We start from the raw sequence: 14,502 nt of genomic DNA, 5'->3' as shown, positions 1-14,502 counted from the left end.
AAAAAAATACAAAATTGGAGGAAGAAAATTCTTCGAAAAACTGTCAAAAATAAAATCCACCAACATCTAGCTGAAAGAAATTAAGCTCTCGACAATAGCTAAAGAACATTTCCATCCCAAAAAATACACTGCAAAGGTCAGTGCAAAAAAATGCAATAAAAATCAATGTAAAAAAAAATGATCACCAGAAAAATTGAAATCCTCAAAATTGCAATTTTAAAAATTTCAACAGTGTAAAAAAGTCAGCACTGCAAATTCAATGCAATTCTGTGTAAAAAAAAAAAAAACAACATTGCAGAAATTGTACATCTCATTTCTTAAACATGGTTATATATTTCAACAATTCCAAGAAAACAGTGTCAATATTTTTGAAATCTCCCCAAATTTTCAAAGAAATTCTGTGTAAAAACTGCAACATTTTAAAAAGTGTAAAAAAAAAAAAAATCGATATTTTAAATTCAAACATGGGCAGCATCTCAAAATATTTGAGATGCTCAAAAAAGGCCACTAAAAAAATGTCATGTAAAGAAAATCTATATCGCCAAAAGGTTTGTGTAAAAATTCCAACAATGTAAAACAAAATCAGCATCTCCCAAAATATAATGTAAAAAAGAAAAAAAATCGCAATGTCAACAATTAAAATCAGTTCAAATCATTCAACATCTCCGAAAATTCAATACAAAAACTTTCAACGTATCAAGTTCAACATTTCAAAAAAATCAAATGTGCTGAATTTTTTCACGAAGGTTTGGAGATTGTCATGTGTGTGCGTGTGCGCGTGCAGCGTGTGTGCTTGTGTTTGCATGAGAATAAAAAGTGTGCGCAGCATATGAGAAATGTCGAATGAATAAATGAGAAGTCTTGAAGTGTTTTAACTATTCAACTGACAACACACTCAACATCTGGACTGACAAGCCCCTCCCACCCGACCCCCCACTTCATGTATGTTTAATGTGTGTGTGCGAATCAGAGAAAGCAGAAGAAAAGGAGCAAGTGAAGAATGTCCGAGGGTCATCGAACGCCCCAGCGGCCGTTCGATGAACACGCTCATTAGCATCATTTGGATTTCCTCCTCTCAGCGCCGTCCGGCCGTCCGTCCGTCCGTCCGTCCGTCAGCGGGGCGTCCGCTCTGTCGCTCTCCATCAGTCTCCGTGGCGACGGGCGGGACGGCGGCGGTAACCCGCGGTGACGGGCGTCTCGGCGTATGTAAAGCAGCCGTCTGCGAGCGAGCGAGCGAGCTAATCTATGCAAATTTGACATTTGCCAGCTCATTTGCATAAGGCCCAACAAAGGCCGTCTTACTTTTTGTGTCGTCGTCGTCGTCGTCCGCAAACGGGAAAACACAAACAACAACGACGCAACAATATGGCTTCTTCCGAACGACCGAACCAGGGGGGTGGGGCTTAACCTGCCGCTAATTGTCGTGGCCAATCAAATGCGAGCCGCCGGCGTTGTACCGAAAATTGCGACGGAGTTTGAAATGATGTTTGCGGTCAACGCGGTCGACACGATTCATGTTTAGTAAGGATGTCATCGGAAATGTTTCGGATTTATCTTATTGTCAACTTTGAAATTTTGATGATCAACATCGTGGGCTTCATTAATGATGTCCTCTTTGATGTGAACTTTATGATAAACGTGATTGGCGTTATTCATCTTTATTCAAGATGGCATCTGAAATGCTTGACAATCAGTCTCGTTGACATTCATGTCATCTTTGAAATTCATTCCTTCATCTCCCACTCCGCTTCTCTTCACGCGGGCGGCGGGCGTGCCGGAGCCCACCCCGGCCGTCGTCGGGCGAGAGGCGGGGTACGCCCCGAACCGGTCGCCGGCCGGTCGCGGGACACACGTAGACAAACAACCGTTGCCGCTCAATTTCGAGTCTCCGATCAAAACGTATTTGAGGACGCGGGAGGAAACCGGAGGACCCGGAGATAACCCGAACCCGAACCCGAACCCGGGCACGGGGGAGAACGTGCCGACTCCACGCGAGCGGGGCCGGGATTTGAACCCCGGTCCTCAGCACTGTGAGGCGGATGAGCTAACCGTATTTATGCTCAGTATTATCGAGAGTACTAATGTTCGCTCATGACATCTTTTACAGGTTTACGATAACAATGACTGACATTGTTTATCAAATATGTCACCATAAATGTTTGATTTATTTTATTGACATTTTTACGTTTGAAATGTTTATGATCAACATTATTGACATGATCATTATTGTTATCTTTTCAATATTTTATGATCATGATTGAAAGGTTTATGCTGAACATTGTTAATGATATCTTAATGATTTACAAATGGTGATTAAAGATGTCGTCTGACATTCGTGATTGACATGACTCATGTTTATTCATAATAACTTGAATAAAAGATGTACGACGACATCCCGTTTGAGTCACTGTTTCCGATGAGCGTAATTGTTCTTTGTGTTGTTTTTTGTTTTTTTCCCGTCGACTTTCCGCTCGAAGCTCGGCGGGCGTAAGCGCGGCTAACCGTTCGGCGCCGCAAGATTGAAATCGCCGAGGAGCCTCTCGCGATCTCGGTTCCGGGCGGCCGCCGCCGCCGCCGCCGCCGTCGTTTGACCTTTAATGACGCCTCAGTGCGCCGCGCCACAATCGAGCGCGCGGCAATTAGCATGTGACCTGAAAACATCCACGCCGCGTTTGTCATGTCGACCGTGACACAAACGCCGCAGTGTGCGCGTGTGCACGCGTTTGTGTTTCGGTGCGTGTTGACGTCGCGCCGCAACCGGTCGGGGCCGGTGTCACGCGAGGGTGCCGCCGCGGGCGCGCGATGCGCACATTAGCATCATTAGCATCGCGGCACGCTCGGCGGCTCAGCGAACGGGAAGCTCGCGAACGACGCCGACCGAAACGTCGACTCGACTCGTTCGCGCCGAAGTCGCTCGTCCGAGACCGGGTTTCGAGCCCGAACCTCATCACTGGGAGACAGAAGTGCCAACCGCTAGGCCGTCGCGCTGCCTGACGCCAAAAATCAATCCGCTTCAATTCAGTCGAACCCTTTGAAAATCCTTTCGCGCAAAAGGCAAAACAATTCTGGACGTCGGGTCGCCACACACCCGACAATTACGCCCGCCTTACACTCATACTTCGACTTACAATTACACTTTGCCTTATACTTACACGAATCGCATTTTTCCTTCTACCGTCATTTCTCATGTATAATGCACTTTTTTTGCGGGTGCTAAAAAGGGCATTCAAAATCGAGGCCTATACAGCCGTGCTCCAAAATGTTTTTAGCCATGGCGGTCTGACATAAAATGTTTTCCTGTTTTATTCAATCAATGGGGATGACCACAATTATTTCCACTCGCTAACAAATGATTTTTTGGGGGCTATAATAAACAATACGCTCATGGCTAAGAAGGCGCTCATGTTTTTGGGCATGACTGGATCCAGGCGGAAGAAAAAGGAACTTCCCCGCTACGACCCCGTAGCGATATTCCATCGTACAGACGCGCAGCGGTACCGAGGTGTGTTTGGCGGCTTCGGATTTTGAAAGGCTCCCGCGTGCATTTGTCATATAGCTTGCGCACGCGTGGAATTCGAATTCCTTCGACTCAGCGTTTTCCGCTTTCATTTTGTTTGACGCGTGCGCAAAAAGTAGGCCTTTCCTGTTGACTTCAGAGAACTTGAAAATGTGGTTGAAAACCTCAGACAATACAAATGACTCTGAGGATAATACTTTGATTTTTGCGCGTATTTCTACATTCGATTTTGTGGGGTGCGTGTCGGAGTGTTCCGTCGCTCGCTCTATCGCGCTTCACCTATTGCGGCTGTTTTCATATTCACGTTGCGTATAATTCGCCGTATCGCGGCCATTTTTTATTAACGCCAGCCTAAAACATTCAAACTGAAGACAAAAACAAATATTTTCCACCTAAAACACCTTACAAGGAATAAAATGAACCATGAATCGTTCACGACGACGCGCGATTACGAGCCGTCGAGACGAGTATCTTCATTGCAGCGGCGTATGAAAGTGGCTAACGTTCAAAAAGGTCACGACCCCTGCTGAAAATGGATTCCGAGTCGGAGCCCGCCTTTCTCTCGAAGTCGGCCGGGATCGGCTCCGGCGCGGTCGTCCGTCGGACCGCCGCCGTGCGGCGTTTTCACCCCCCCGCACACGCGCGCGCGAACGCACGGGACTCGGCGAAGGCGCTCGACAGCCGCCGCCTCCTGGCACCTCGACGCAGACTCGCCTCCACGCGGGGGTCGGCGAGGTGACGACGCCGCGGCCAGGGGGGAAACCCCGACATCGTCTGGCTGCGAAGGCGCGCATTTGAGCGCTCGCTCTGACGAGGGAGCAACTGGGCGGCGGCCAGAGCACCGGAGGGACGCCGCAAAACTGCACGCACGCACGCACGCACGCAGGTATGTACACGCATGCACGTTGATATGCACATTGATACACAGACGCATACATATGCTGCTCCCGTACAAAGATACACACGCACACGCACGCATAGAAGACAAGCAGCCAATTCTGAGGCCTTAACATGCAATCTTGTGTGTGTGTGTGTGTGTGTGTGTGTGTTCCACTTCCTGTTCCTGGCAGCCAAACAGGAAGCGAGCGCAAGCGAAGGCCGCCGTCACCAAATCATCCTGACGCCATCAGACAGGACGCGGCCGCGCCAGCACCGCTCTCGCCCACGGCCGCTAATCGCCAGCTACGGCCCGCCCGCCCGCCTCGCCGAGCGCGCTCGCCGCCCGGGCGCCGGGCCAGGCCGCGCCCACGGCCCACGCGCGGCCGGCCCCGTGCGGCCTCGCTCGCTACGTCATCGGGACCCCCGGGTACGCGCGGAGAGCGCGGACATGTCACCGTGGCGACGTGTTGACGGATCAACAAACACAACAGCGCCATCCAGCTCGCACAAACGCATTGTTTTCTACTCGTCGTATACGTCGTCGCGTCGTGTACTCGTGTGGTGTAGTTGTGTGTAGGTGCGTTCTGTGAAGTCAAATTGTTTAGTCGTGTCGTTGCGTGTGGTCATCCGGTAGTGTGTGCTCATGTTTAGTTGTGTGTAATGCGTGTCGCGTTTAGTCGTGTAGTTCTGTAGTTGTGTGTATTGATGTCGTGTGGTTTTTTAAAATGTATTCCTTTTTGTCCTGTTCGGCTGTTCGGTCAAGCAGAACGGAGGATCTGGATCCCTTTTATGCCGGAACACTTTTGTTCGGCCACCGTGGAGTTTTTAAGCTTCCGTTGTGGTTTCTCAGGATTATCGTTGAAGTTTATTGATATGATGTCGTCTAGTTGGGTTTTGTGTGTTATGTTGTGTGTGGTTGTGTATTTATCTTGTGTAGTTGTGTGCATGTAGTTGTGTGTATGTTGTGTAGATGGGTGTAGTTGTGTGCAGTTGGCATATGTATTAATGTTGTGTGGTTGTGTATGTTGTGTGTATTTGTGTTGTGTAGTTGTGTAATTGTGTATTAATGTTGTGTAGGTGTGTGTATTTATGTTATGTAGTGGCGTGTAGTTGTATGCAGTTATGTTGTGTATTAATGTTGTGCGGTCGGGTATGTTGCGTGTAGTTGTGTCATTTGGTATTTATGTTGTGTGTAGGTACGTGTATTCCTGTTGTGTAGTTGCGTGTGGATTTGTCGTGTGTAGTTGTGTTGAGCAATTTCATGTTAGTAGTGTACGTGTGTGTGGGTCAGCGGGGAGTGTGCGTTTGCGTCCGAGCGGCGTGTTGTCCCGCGGGCGGCGAATGCACCGTCGAGCTGCTTCCTCATTTCAAGTGGAAAAAGAAGTAATGACGTGGAAATATGATAATGCGCAACACTGCAGGAGACGTGCCCCCCCCCCCCCCCCCCCGCGCCCCCCACCAGACTGCCCTTATGCGCCCCCTGCCCCCCCGCTGGTATTTCTCGCAGGGAGTCTCGGCCTTTCACGACTGGACAAACATTAGCGACCAGTCGGGCTTGTTTTGCATCAAAGCGACGCCTCATTAGCATAATTTGAGGATGAGCTCCCCCCCACCCTGAAGACATGCCCCCCCGCCCGTGTTAGCTGCTTCGATGCTAACGGCAAAGCTAAAGGCGTTCGTGTGCGATCCGCGCACATCTTTCGTGTAGCGCGACCGATTGATTCGATGTGACAACCGAGGTCGGCAGGAAGGGACGATGATGGACGTCGTCGTCGTCGTCGTCATCGTCATCATCATCATCGTGGCTGACACCTGTCAATCACAACATTTCATCCCTTAAACCCTCGTTTTAGAACACTAATCCCGGCGCAAATTCCTCCTTTGAACCTTGACCCTGGTGAGGAAAATCCCGCTCTAAAAAATGTTCCAAAGTGCGGCTCGTCGCGTCCTTTGCGGGTCGGTGACGAATCGGGGGCGGCGCCGGCCGACGGGCGCCCGCGGGGGCCCGTCGGCCGGGCGCAGGGCCGAGCGGCGCGGTCGCCACGCGAAGGCCAACAGTCACAAGACATCACGGCGCCACCTGCGCGCCCGCCCGCCCGCGTGCGCCACGCCGCAGGGAGGGAGGGAGCGTGGCACTTTCGCCGCACTTTGACGGCAGAATAACAGCGACGACGCCCGGGCACGCACCTCGCCGGCCTCTCGTCCGCATCGGCCCGCACGTGAATGTCACGAACGGCGACATGATTTGAATTTGTAATATCGTGAAGTCGTCGCCTTCCCAAAAACACGAAATCGGATAAAGTTGATGTCCGATGATGCCGACGACCTTCTTTGTCTTTGACGTCGAACTATTTGTTTTTATTCCCGAGACTGCTCTTCTCCGCCGTCCAACAGAATTTACAGCAGCCCCCCGTCAATTTTCCCGATTGTTGGTGACGCCGATATAAATTGTTCCAAACATTTACATTTGCAATTTTCTGACAAGCACCTCAATCGATCGCAGAGATACTCTTTTGCTCCACCCTCTTCAGTCAAGGGATTGTCGCTCCCATATACGGGCAATTGGAGGCGTTTCCCTATGCAAATGAGACTCAACGTGCGTGGTGTGTGGCACGTTGTTCGCCACACACCACGGGTGCCCGCACCTTTGATAAATGCGATTTTTTTTGCACGTGCACATATTCCAAATTTCAACGGTACGGGCGAACTTAGAAGCACTTTTACGCACTCCTCGATAAATGGATAAATAAACGACTCTTTAGAACGAGTCAAAATGTCGCGTTGGCGCACGTCGTCACTTCCTGTTTCTTACTGTCGACGCGTCAAACAGGACGTTTCCCTTTGCGCTCGGTGCCAACTGGAATTTTGTATTTTTATTTTTCCTTGCAATTTGAATTTCTTTTACAGTTTGCAAAATTCTTTGGTACTTCCCGGCCAGCACACGGTTGAGTTGAGGAAGTGTGAAAGTCGCAAAAGACACCGGGCGAGCCAAAAGTGGGACAACCAAACGGAGCAAAGGAGAATGTGCAGGGAGGGGGGGCGCTGGGGGCCCAGCAGAGGTGGGTGCGTGTATGTGCGTGTCAGGGGGCTGGGGGTCTGCTTGTAAAAGTTCAAGTCTCGAGCTCTCGCTTCCTGTCTGCCGTCCGACTCCCAGGCCGAAGGACGCGTCCGCCGGACTCTCGTTCTCTATTCGGAGGCCCCGCCGCTCCCGGGGGTTCGCCGGCGTGCGCGTGGACGTTGGACTGGGCCCCGGAGACGCGCGACAGCAGGTAAGCGTGACCGCGAACGACATCGGCCAGCCGTGCGGCGTCGCGTGCGCTTGTCTGCGCGCGCGCGGAAAGTTGGCCGCCTCGGTCGCTTCCTGCGCGCGGTCACGTGACGCAAAGTGATTGTCCAGATGCTCACGTGGAAACAACGCGTTGCGAACACGTTTCTTGTTCTTTTTCTTTTCGGCTTTGCCGCCGTCGACTCGGCGAACGGAGCTCGCGAGCAAAATAATTCCAATTCCAGTTAGATGGCGGCTCGGCCCGGCCCGCCCTACTGCTCGACTTAGCCCGTGGCTACCGTTTGGAATGCACGAACCCCTGCGGCGAATACTACTGCATGCTAGCTTTAGCGCCCGATTTTCCTCACCGATTTATAAAACATTTCAAACGATGTACTTCGCTTTTTACACGATCATCGTGAACTTTATGAGAAAGTGAATTTGGATTCACGTGACAGGAAATGGACTCCTCCCTAAATATTTAGCCACATGCTCTATTTTGTTGAACTAGGTCTTTAGCAACAATGGGGGGTCAACTTCCCCACTGGCTCCCATGTGAAGGGAAAAACAAAAATAAGTGACAAATGAAGTTATGTTGAGAAGGGACAGACGGTCTCCAGCCAAACCTTTGACCTTTGACCCTTGCCCCCCCCCGGTGTGGCCTCGCAAGTTAAGTCCGTCTAGCTTCTGCACGTTGACATTTGAATGCTTCTGCGCGAATGTGTGTGTGTGGGCGAACAGACAAGTGACCAAAGAAATTGTGGTCCATGTGTTCCACTTCGCTGTTTTTGCCTGTAAGTTGGCACGAAGTGAATAAAGCGGTGATCAGACGAGCCCAGAGCTGCACGGGGGTTGGCGTCATTTAGCGCGGTGTCGCGGTGCTCCCGAATGTTGCCAATGTGTCGCTTGAATTTCAGAAGTTCGTGGACGATGTTAGCTTTGTAAAAGTCCCCAGCAAGTATGAGGGGAATCTGGGTGCTTTTTTCCCCCACTTCATGTACTTGTGCAGAGCGTGTTAGGAGTGCGCCATTCCTTTTAGCCCGGGAGGGAATGACGCGAACCCGCGTGGCGAGCAGAATGACTTGCGGTCGGAAAACCGCCAGCCCGAGTCCGGGCCGCAACGTCCGTGACGTCGGTCCGGCGTTTTTCATTGCTATAGAAGCAAATCCCGCCCGCTGTAGCTGGAATGCCCGGAAGCATCGCGGCGCCGTCGGGGACGACGCCATCACAGAGCCACGTCCCCGTGAACGTCTCGTCGTGCGGCCGCCTCTGCGATGTCGTCATATCGTTGTCTCGTTATTGTCTTCTTGTCTTATTATTTTGTTGACCTGTTGGTGTTTTGATCATTTTGTTCTCTTGTTGCCTTCTTGACTTTTTGTCTTGTTTTTTTTTTGGTCATCTTGTTGCTGTCTCGCCGTTTTGTCGTCTTGTCGTCGTCGTCGTCGTCGTCGCTTCACGTTGTCGTTGTCTTGTTGTTTCTTTTCTTGATCGAATTGACGAACTGACGAAACCGATGAATAATTCAAGAGCTGATTGATTATTCACGACTGGCAGGAACCCTTCCGCCAAACTTCTCGCCCGGCGCGGCGGGTCCAAGATGGCTGCCTTGAGGGCGCTCCTCCTGCTGCTGGCGGGCGCGTCGTCGTCGCCAGGGAACGGCGCCCTCGTGGAGGTGAACGCGGGCATGGAGGTGGTCAGGGGGCGCCGGGCCTTCCTGGGCAGGGAGCAGCTGAGGATCGGGACGGAAGCCGACGCCCACTGCAAGGTGGAGGTGGTCCTGAACGAGCCAATTACGCAGCGGGTGGGACGCCTCACGCCGCAGGTCCGGACACGCCCGCTTTGACAGCCGCGATGCTGTTGGATGTTTTGCTTGTCTTGTCTTGTTGTTCTCTCATTTGTGTCGTCTTGCTTTTTTTGTTGTTATTTTCTCGTACTTTGTCGCTTAGTTATCTTTTTGTCTTGTTGCTCTTATTTCTTTGTGGTCTTGCTGTGTTCTTTGTTTTGTTGTTGTCTTGGCAACGTCACGGTGTTGTTGATGGCTTTTTTCGTCTTATTGTTTTGTCTGGGTTGATGTTTTTGCGTTGTTGTTTTGTCTCGTTGTTGTCTTGATATTCTCAATTTGCCGCCGTTTTGTCGTTTGTGGCGTCGCCGTCTCGCTGTTGTCTTGATGCTTTCATCATGTTGCCGTGTTGTTGTTGTCAGATGTTTGACTGCGATTTCCTGCCAGAAGAAGTCATGTACCAACACAATGGAAGTCCTCTGTTGAACAGCGACCAAGTCCTACTGCGAGTCTACAGGTCAGAACCCCGATCCGGTCCCACTTCGGGCTCATCGCGAGTCTCCTCACAAGTGACAAACTAAGTTTTGTGAAGTGACAAAAGAAGAACCAAGAACCAAGTGGTCAAGAACTCAGAGTGCGTGTCGTGCGCGTGCGTAGGTTCAGGTCTTCGGAAACATCGGTGGAGTCGGTGCTCTTGCAGATTCGCGTGGTGGACCGGTCTTCGGGCCTGGCGGACTTGGGCACGACCCCGCTGACGGTTCGGGACTTCTACGCGCTGTCCAACGCCATCGACGACTCGGTGGTGATCATCCGGAGCCCGGGCCGCGCCGCGTGCACCGTGCGACTGCTCGCCGCCGCCGGAGCTCTGACTGCCGGTCGGCTGGTGCGGGGGGGGGGCGCCCTCCAGAGGACAGGTACGGTGCTGCGGCCGTACCGCTCAGTCGACGTGGCGCAGAGCGGGGCTCCAACGACTTTCGGTCGCCTCGATTTCGACTAAACGGCGACGCTTGTTTCCCCCTCGGTCGACGACTGGCCGCGCGCCTCCAAACGCGAGTTCGCTCACATTTTGTTAAGCTAGCATAACAATTTCAATTTTCTCAAAGTGTGCCCCGTCTAGTGCTACATGAATGAGTCACTAAATTGGATACAAATAACCCTTTTAAACTTGAAAAACAGTACATTCATTACTTTTCAAGTACATTACATTTTGTAAGTGCGGTTCAACTCGATCTAAATATAACTTTAAGTGCAGTGCGTTTCCATTGAATGTTTAACTTTGTTTATGCCCTATTTTTACTCAAATTTTACGTGCAATATATTTTGTCTCATCGTGATTTAAATAGTGTTTTGAATTTGTATTGTCCTCCACTTAAGCACAGTGTAATGTTCAAACTGCGTCATGTGAAAGTGGCTCACAGTAGTCAGTTTAAGTTTTCAGACACAAAATGAGAATTAGCATCATCTTCACAAGAGCAAAGATGTTGTGTTTTGTCACGCTAAAGTTGTAAAATAGGATATTAAAGTCAAAGTTTAACGCGAGAACAAAGTCACATTGTAACAAGTGAATTTGCCAATTCCCACCGCCCCCAAAAGGGGACTATACTCTTAAAAAAGCACAAAAAACCAAAAGAGGGCTTTCTTCCTGTAATAATAGGCACTTTCTAAGAAAAAACAAAACACTATTGTGAGGTGAGATTTTTGTGATACGTCCCATTTCAAATTTTAAAATAATCCCAAACGAAATCCCTGCTGGAGAAATATCCTCATCCCCATTATTCATACCGTATGATTAGCCATTTCAATGTATGTATGTCATCAAATGATCAAAATTGGCATCAACCTCACTAAAACCAATCAAGTATTTCATTGTTGAACTTCTGTTGAATTCCACGCGGGTAGATAAATTGCCCGCGGGCGCGAACGGCCGGCGACCGGTGCGGGCACACCTGCGACCCGCCTGAGGGTAAGCGGTATGGACAATGCGTACAGATATGAATTCAAAAAGGCTATTTTGATTGGATATAATGTAGGTGGGCTTAATATCGTAATTGTGCCCTTTTTAACCTCATTTTGCTCTTTGTAAATCTCCCTTTTTTGAAAATTGGTTGAAACGAACTTTTCGACTCAGTAATTTCAGAGCTTTTAATTGGCCTAAAGTGAAGGAATCGAAAACCTGATTTCGTTTGCGCGCTTTTTTTGCACCGAGAAGGCAAAGCGCTGCGGAAATGATGAAATATGCTTTCCCGAAAATTGCCGTTCTCTCGCCGGCGTGCAGGCCGCGAAGCGCCGGCGGCGCCGTGCCCAGGAAACAAAGCCTGCGCCAGCGGCGCCGAGGAAGTCGGCTTCCTGAAGACGAGCTGCCGGGACTTCGTGAGTTCCGGCCTCAAGTACCGACACCTCAGCCCGCCCTCGCCCGACCTCGACTACGTCGCCATCACCGTCGAACTGAGGGAGCGGGATACCAGGGCTGCGCTGGAGGTACGGGTCACGCGGCCATCGAGCCCGAACGCCGGCGTGCGTGTCGCCGTTTCGCGACCCCGACCAAAATACCAACGACTACTTTCCGACTCGCCGTTTGAGGAGGTTTTCGACCGAGTGACGCATTCTGGAGATCGTTGTTTCTCAACTCTTGTCACGGCGGGCCCGCGTTTTCCTGTCGTCGCAACCCACTTTCACAAAAGTTACAAACATGAAACAACATGTATTGCTAAAACAAACAAACAACTGTATTCCCTTTTAAAGGGATAATAACTCCACGTTTACGCGGCGGAAGTGCCTTCCAGAGCACCTTATCGACAAACCGAGTGCGAACATGACAACTGCACGGGCGAAGAAATGTCTTTCGCCGATCTCGTCAATTTAGCAAAGTGCAACATGAACCTTTGAGCGAAACAACCGTAACGGTCTTGATTATTAGGCTACGAAAGTGACGGGAGAGGTCGTTTCGGCAAACGTCGCCGGAAGTCGCTGAGGAAGCGAGTTTCCGACGCAAGCCTTCCCCAAAAAAGTCTTATTTTCCACATCGAAGGCAAGTCCGACACGCACGTGAAATGGTTCACGGCTTCTGGAACACGAGGCGTGTTCCGACGACGCCCCGACGATTTCTTTGTTTTTGCCGTCAAGACGGAGTCTCTCTGGCTGCCGGTGCGGATCGTCGGGGCGACGCCCAACCAGCCGCCGCGGGCCGCCTTCGCGGCGTCCTTCGTCCTGGAAGTGGACCAGTTCGTCCTGACCCCGATCACCACCGCCTCCCTGGACGCGGAAGACCCCGAGACCCCCAAGGACGGGCTGGTGTTCAACGTGAGCGCCCTGCCCCCCCGAGGCTACGTCACCCACCTGGACCGGCACACCGAGCCCGTGCGCTCCTTCGCCTGGTCGGACCTCCACCGCCTGAAGGTGGCGTACCAGCCGCCCAACAGCAGCCACCTGACACGTGACAACTTTCAGGTACTAGCGCCGACGCTAAAGCTGTCGGCTTCTTAAACAAACACCTGAGTTATTAGCCTTTGATTGGATCTAAACTAGCTAACATGCTAATGCCTGCTAACCTGTGCCAAAATGTTAGCAGCCAAAAACTTCATTCATTGTAACACCGGGATATTAGATTCCCCGAGTAATAAAGTCATGAAATAGAATGTAACGCATTTAGCAGTGTGCGCATCAAGATTTCATGCTGCTCTTTCCGGTGCGCCAGCCTTGGCCACCAGGAGGCAATACTGTATAATGCAGTCACGCAGACGCAATAGGCTCTCTCTTCCGCCGCTCAACTGTGCAAGTTGCTGTAATATTCGTGATGTTCAGTCGAGGATAAAGATCATACGCTGTGAGTATTGTTGTTGTGTCTGTCTACATGTGTTGCACCACCGTTTGCGTTCAAAAATATCCTTCGCTTAAAGGTTGAGGAAATTGCGACGACCGAGGCTAACGTTAGCGTGGGTTCGTCAGCATCAAGCCAGGGGTGTCAAAGACACCGGACCCGGCCCGCCGGGCGAGTTTGACTTCGTTTCTACACGTCGACTTTCATTGTGACACAAGCGCCGCAGAAGCGGAAGTACTGTGAGTCGCGCGACGTGACGTGCGCCGCCGCGCCGAGAGAGGAGAAAGATCGTGAGCGACGCCTCGATATCGGGGGCGAATGTGTTCAAAACGACTTTGAAAACGCTCGGGTTCCGTCGGGCGGACGAATCGCGTGAGCCCCGAGCCCTGACGGGAAAAGCTGGAAGTCACTTCTTCTTCTCCTTCTTCTTCCGAGTGAGATGTTGGCTTCGAGCTCATTTGGTGCTCGCCGATGGTCGGAGACGGACTGCTCGTCGTTTGTGCAGGTTCGCGCTGACCTTATATCGAGTACGTCGTCGCTGTTTGTATTTTCAGCTTTTTACGCCAAGCTACTGGGTGACTATTAAATAAGCAGCTCACTTTAGCTTCGATTTTGCACTTCAGGTAAATAGACACAGCTAATACGTTTATTTTGTCTTCATTTTGGAGTTCCACTCTGTCAAGAGCTCTGCCTGTGTAAATTTGCAAGGCAGGCGGATAGCTGCACGTTCGTTCTGAAAAGTTCCCACTTGAGTTCGGGAGGAGTCCGTCGACTCTTTCAAGACTTCCGGATGCATACAGCAGAGGTTGACAGCGGGGCCCAATTGAAACCATGATGCGGTTGTATTGGATTTGGAATGAAATTGACACTTGCACCTTTCCCCTCAGCGTCCAGCCAAACATTGCCAAACTAAGGGACGAATACCATCCATCCGTCCATCCATCCATTTTCCGAGCCGCTTCACACCTACGGGCAATTTAGAGTCTTCAATTAAACTCGCACGCATGTTTTTGGGATGCGGGAGGAAAGCGGAGCGCCCGGAGAAAAGCCACGCAGGCACGGGGAGAGCACGCGAGCTCCACACAGGCGGGGCCGGGGATCGAACCCCGGTCCTCAGAACTGCGAGGCAGACGCTCTGACCGGTCGTCCACCGTGCCGGCGGGACTAATACGGCTTTTGTTAATAAACTTTGTGTTTCTTGATCGTTCTGGTAATTCAAGGTATTTAAAGCAGACGTACTGTGC

At 50.9% G+C, this 14,502-nt stretch overlaps 1 protein-coding gene across 1 annotated transcript in view; it reads left to right on the top strand.

The window, feature by feature from the left end:
* The first annotated feature begins 7,181 nt into the window (after window positions 1-7,181).
* The window catches only part of frem1b (Fras1 related extracellular matrix 1b), a 40,854-nt gene continuing 33,533 nt past the window's right edge, over window positions 7,182-14,502 (top strand). The window contains exons 1-7 of the mRNA XM_061684581.1: window positions 7,182-7,455; window positions 7,551-7,665; window positions 9,216-9,483; window positions 9,864-9,958; window positions 10,099-10,355; window positions 11,717-11,919; window positions 12,565-12,888. Of these exons, the coding sequence (XP_061540565.1) occupies window positions 7,419-7,455; window positions 7,551-7,665; window positions 9,216-9,483; window positions 9,864-9,958; window positions 10,099-10,355; window positions 11,717-11,919; window positions 12,565-12,888 (1,299 nt within the window). The 5' untranslated portion in view covers window positions 7,182-7,418. The remainder of the gene's footprint in view (window positions 7,456-7,550; window positions 7,666-9,215; window positions 9,484-9,863; window positions 9,959-10,098; window positions 10,356-11,716; window positions 11,920-12,564; window positions 12,889-14,502) is intronic.

Source organism: Phycodurus eques, chromosome 8, assembly GCF_024500275.1.
Source record: "Phycodurus eques isolate BA_2022a chromosome 8, UOR_Pequ_1.1, whole genome shotgun sequence".
Classification (NCBI taxonomy): Eukaryota; Metazoa; Chordata; class Actinopteri; order Syngnathiformes; family Syngnathidae; genus Phycodurus; species Phycodurus eques.
The sequence above is the reverse complement of the archived record's forward strand: the minus strand, read 5'-3'. Positions and strand labels throughout refer to the sequence as shown.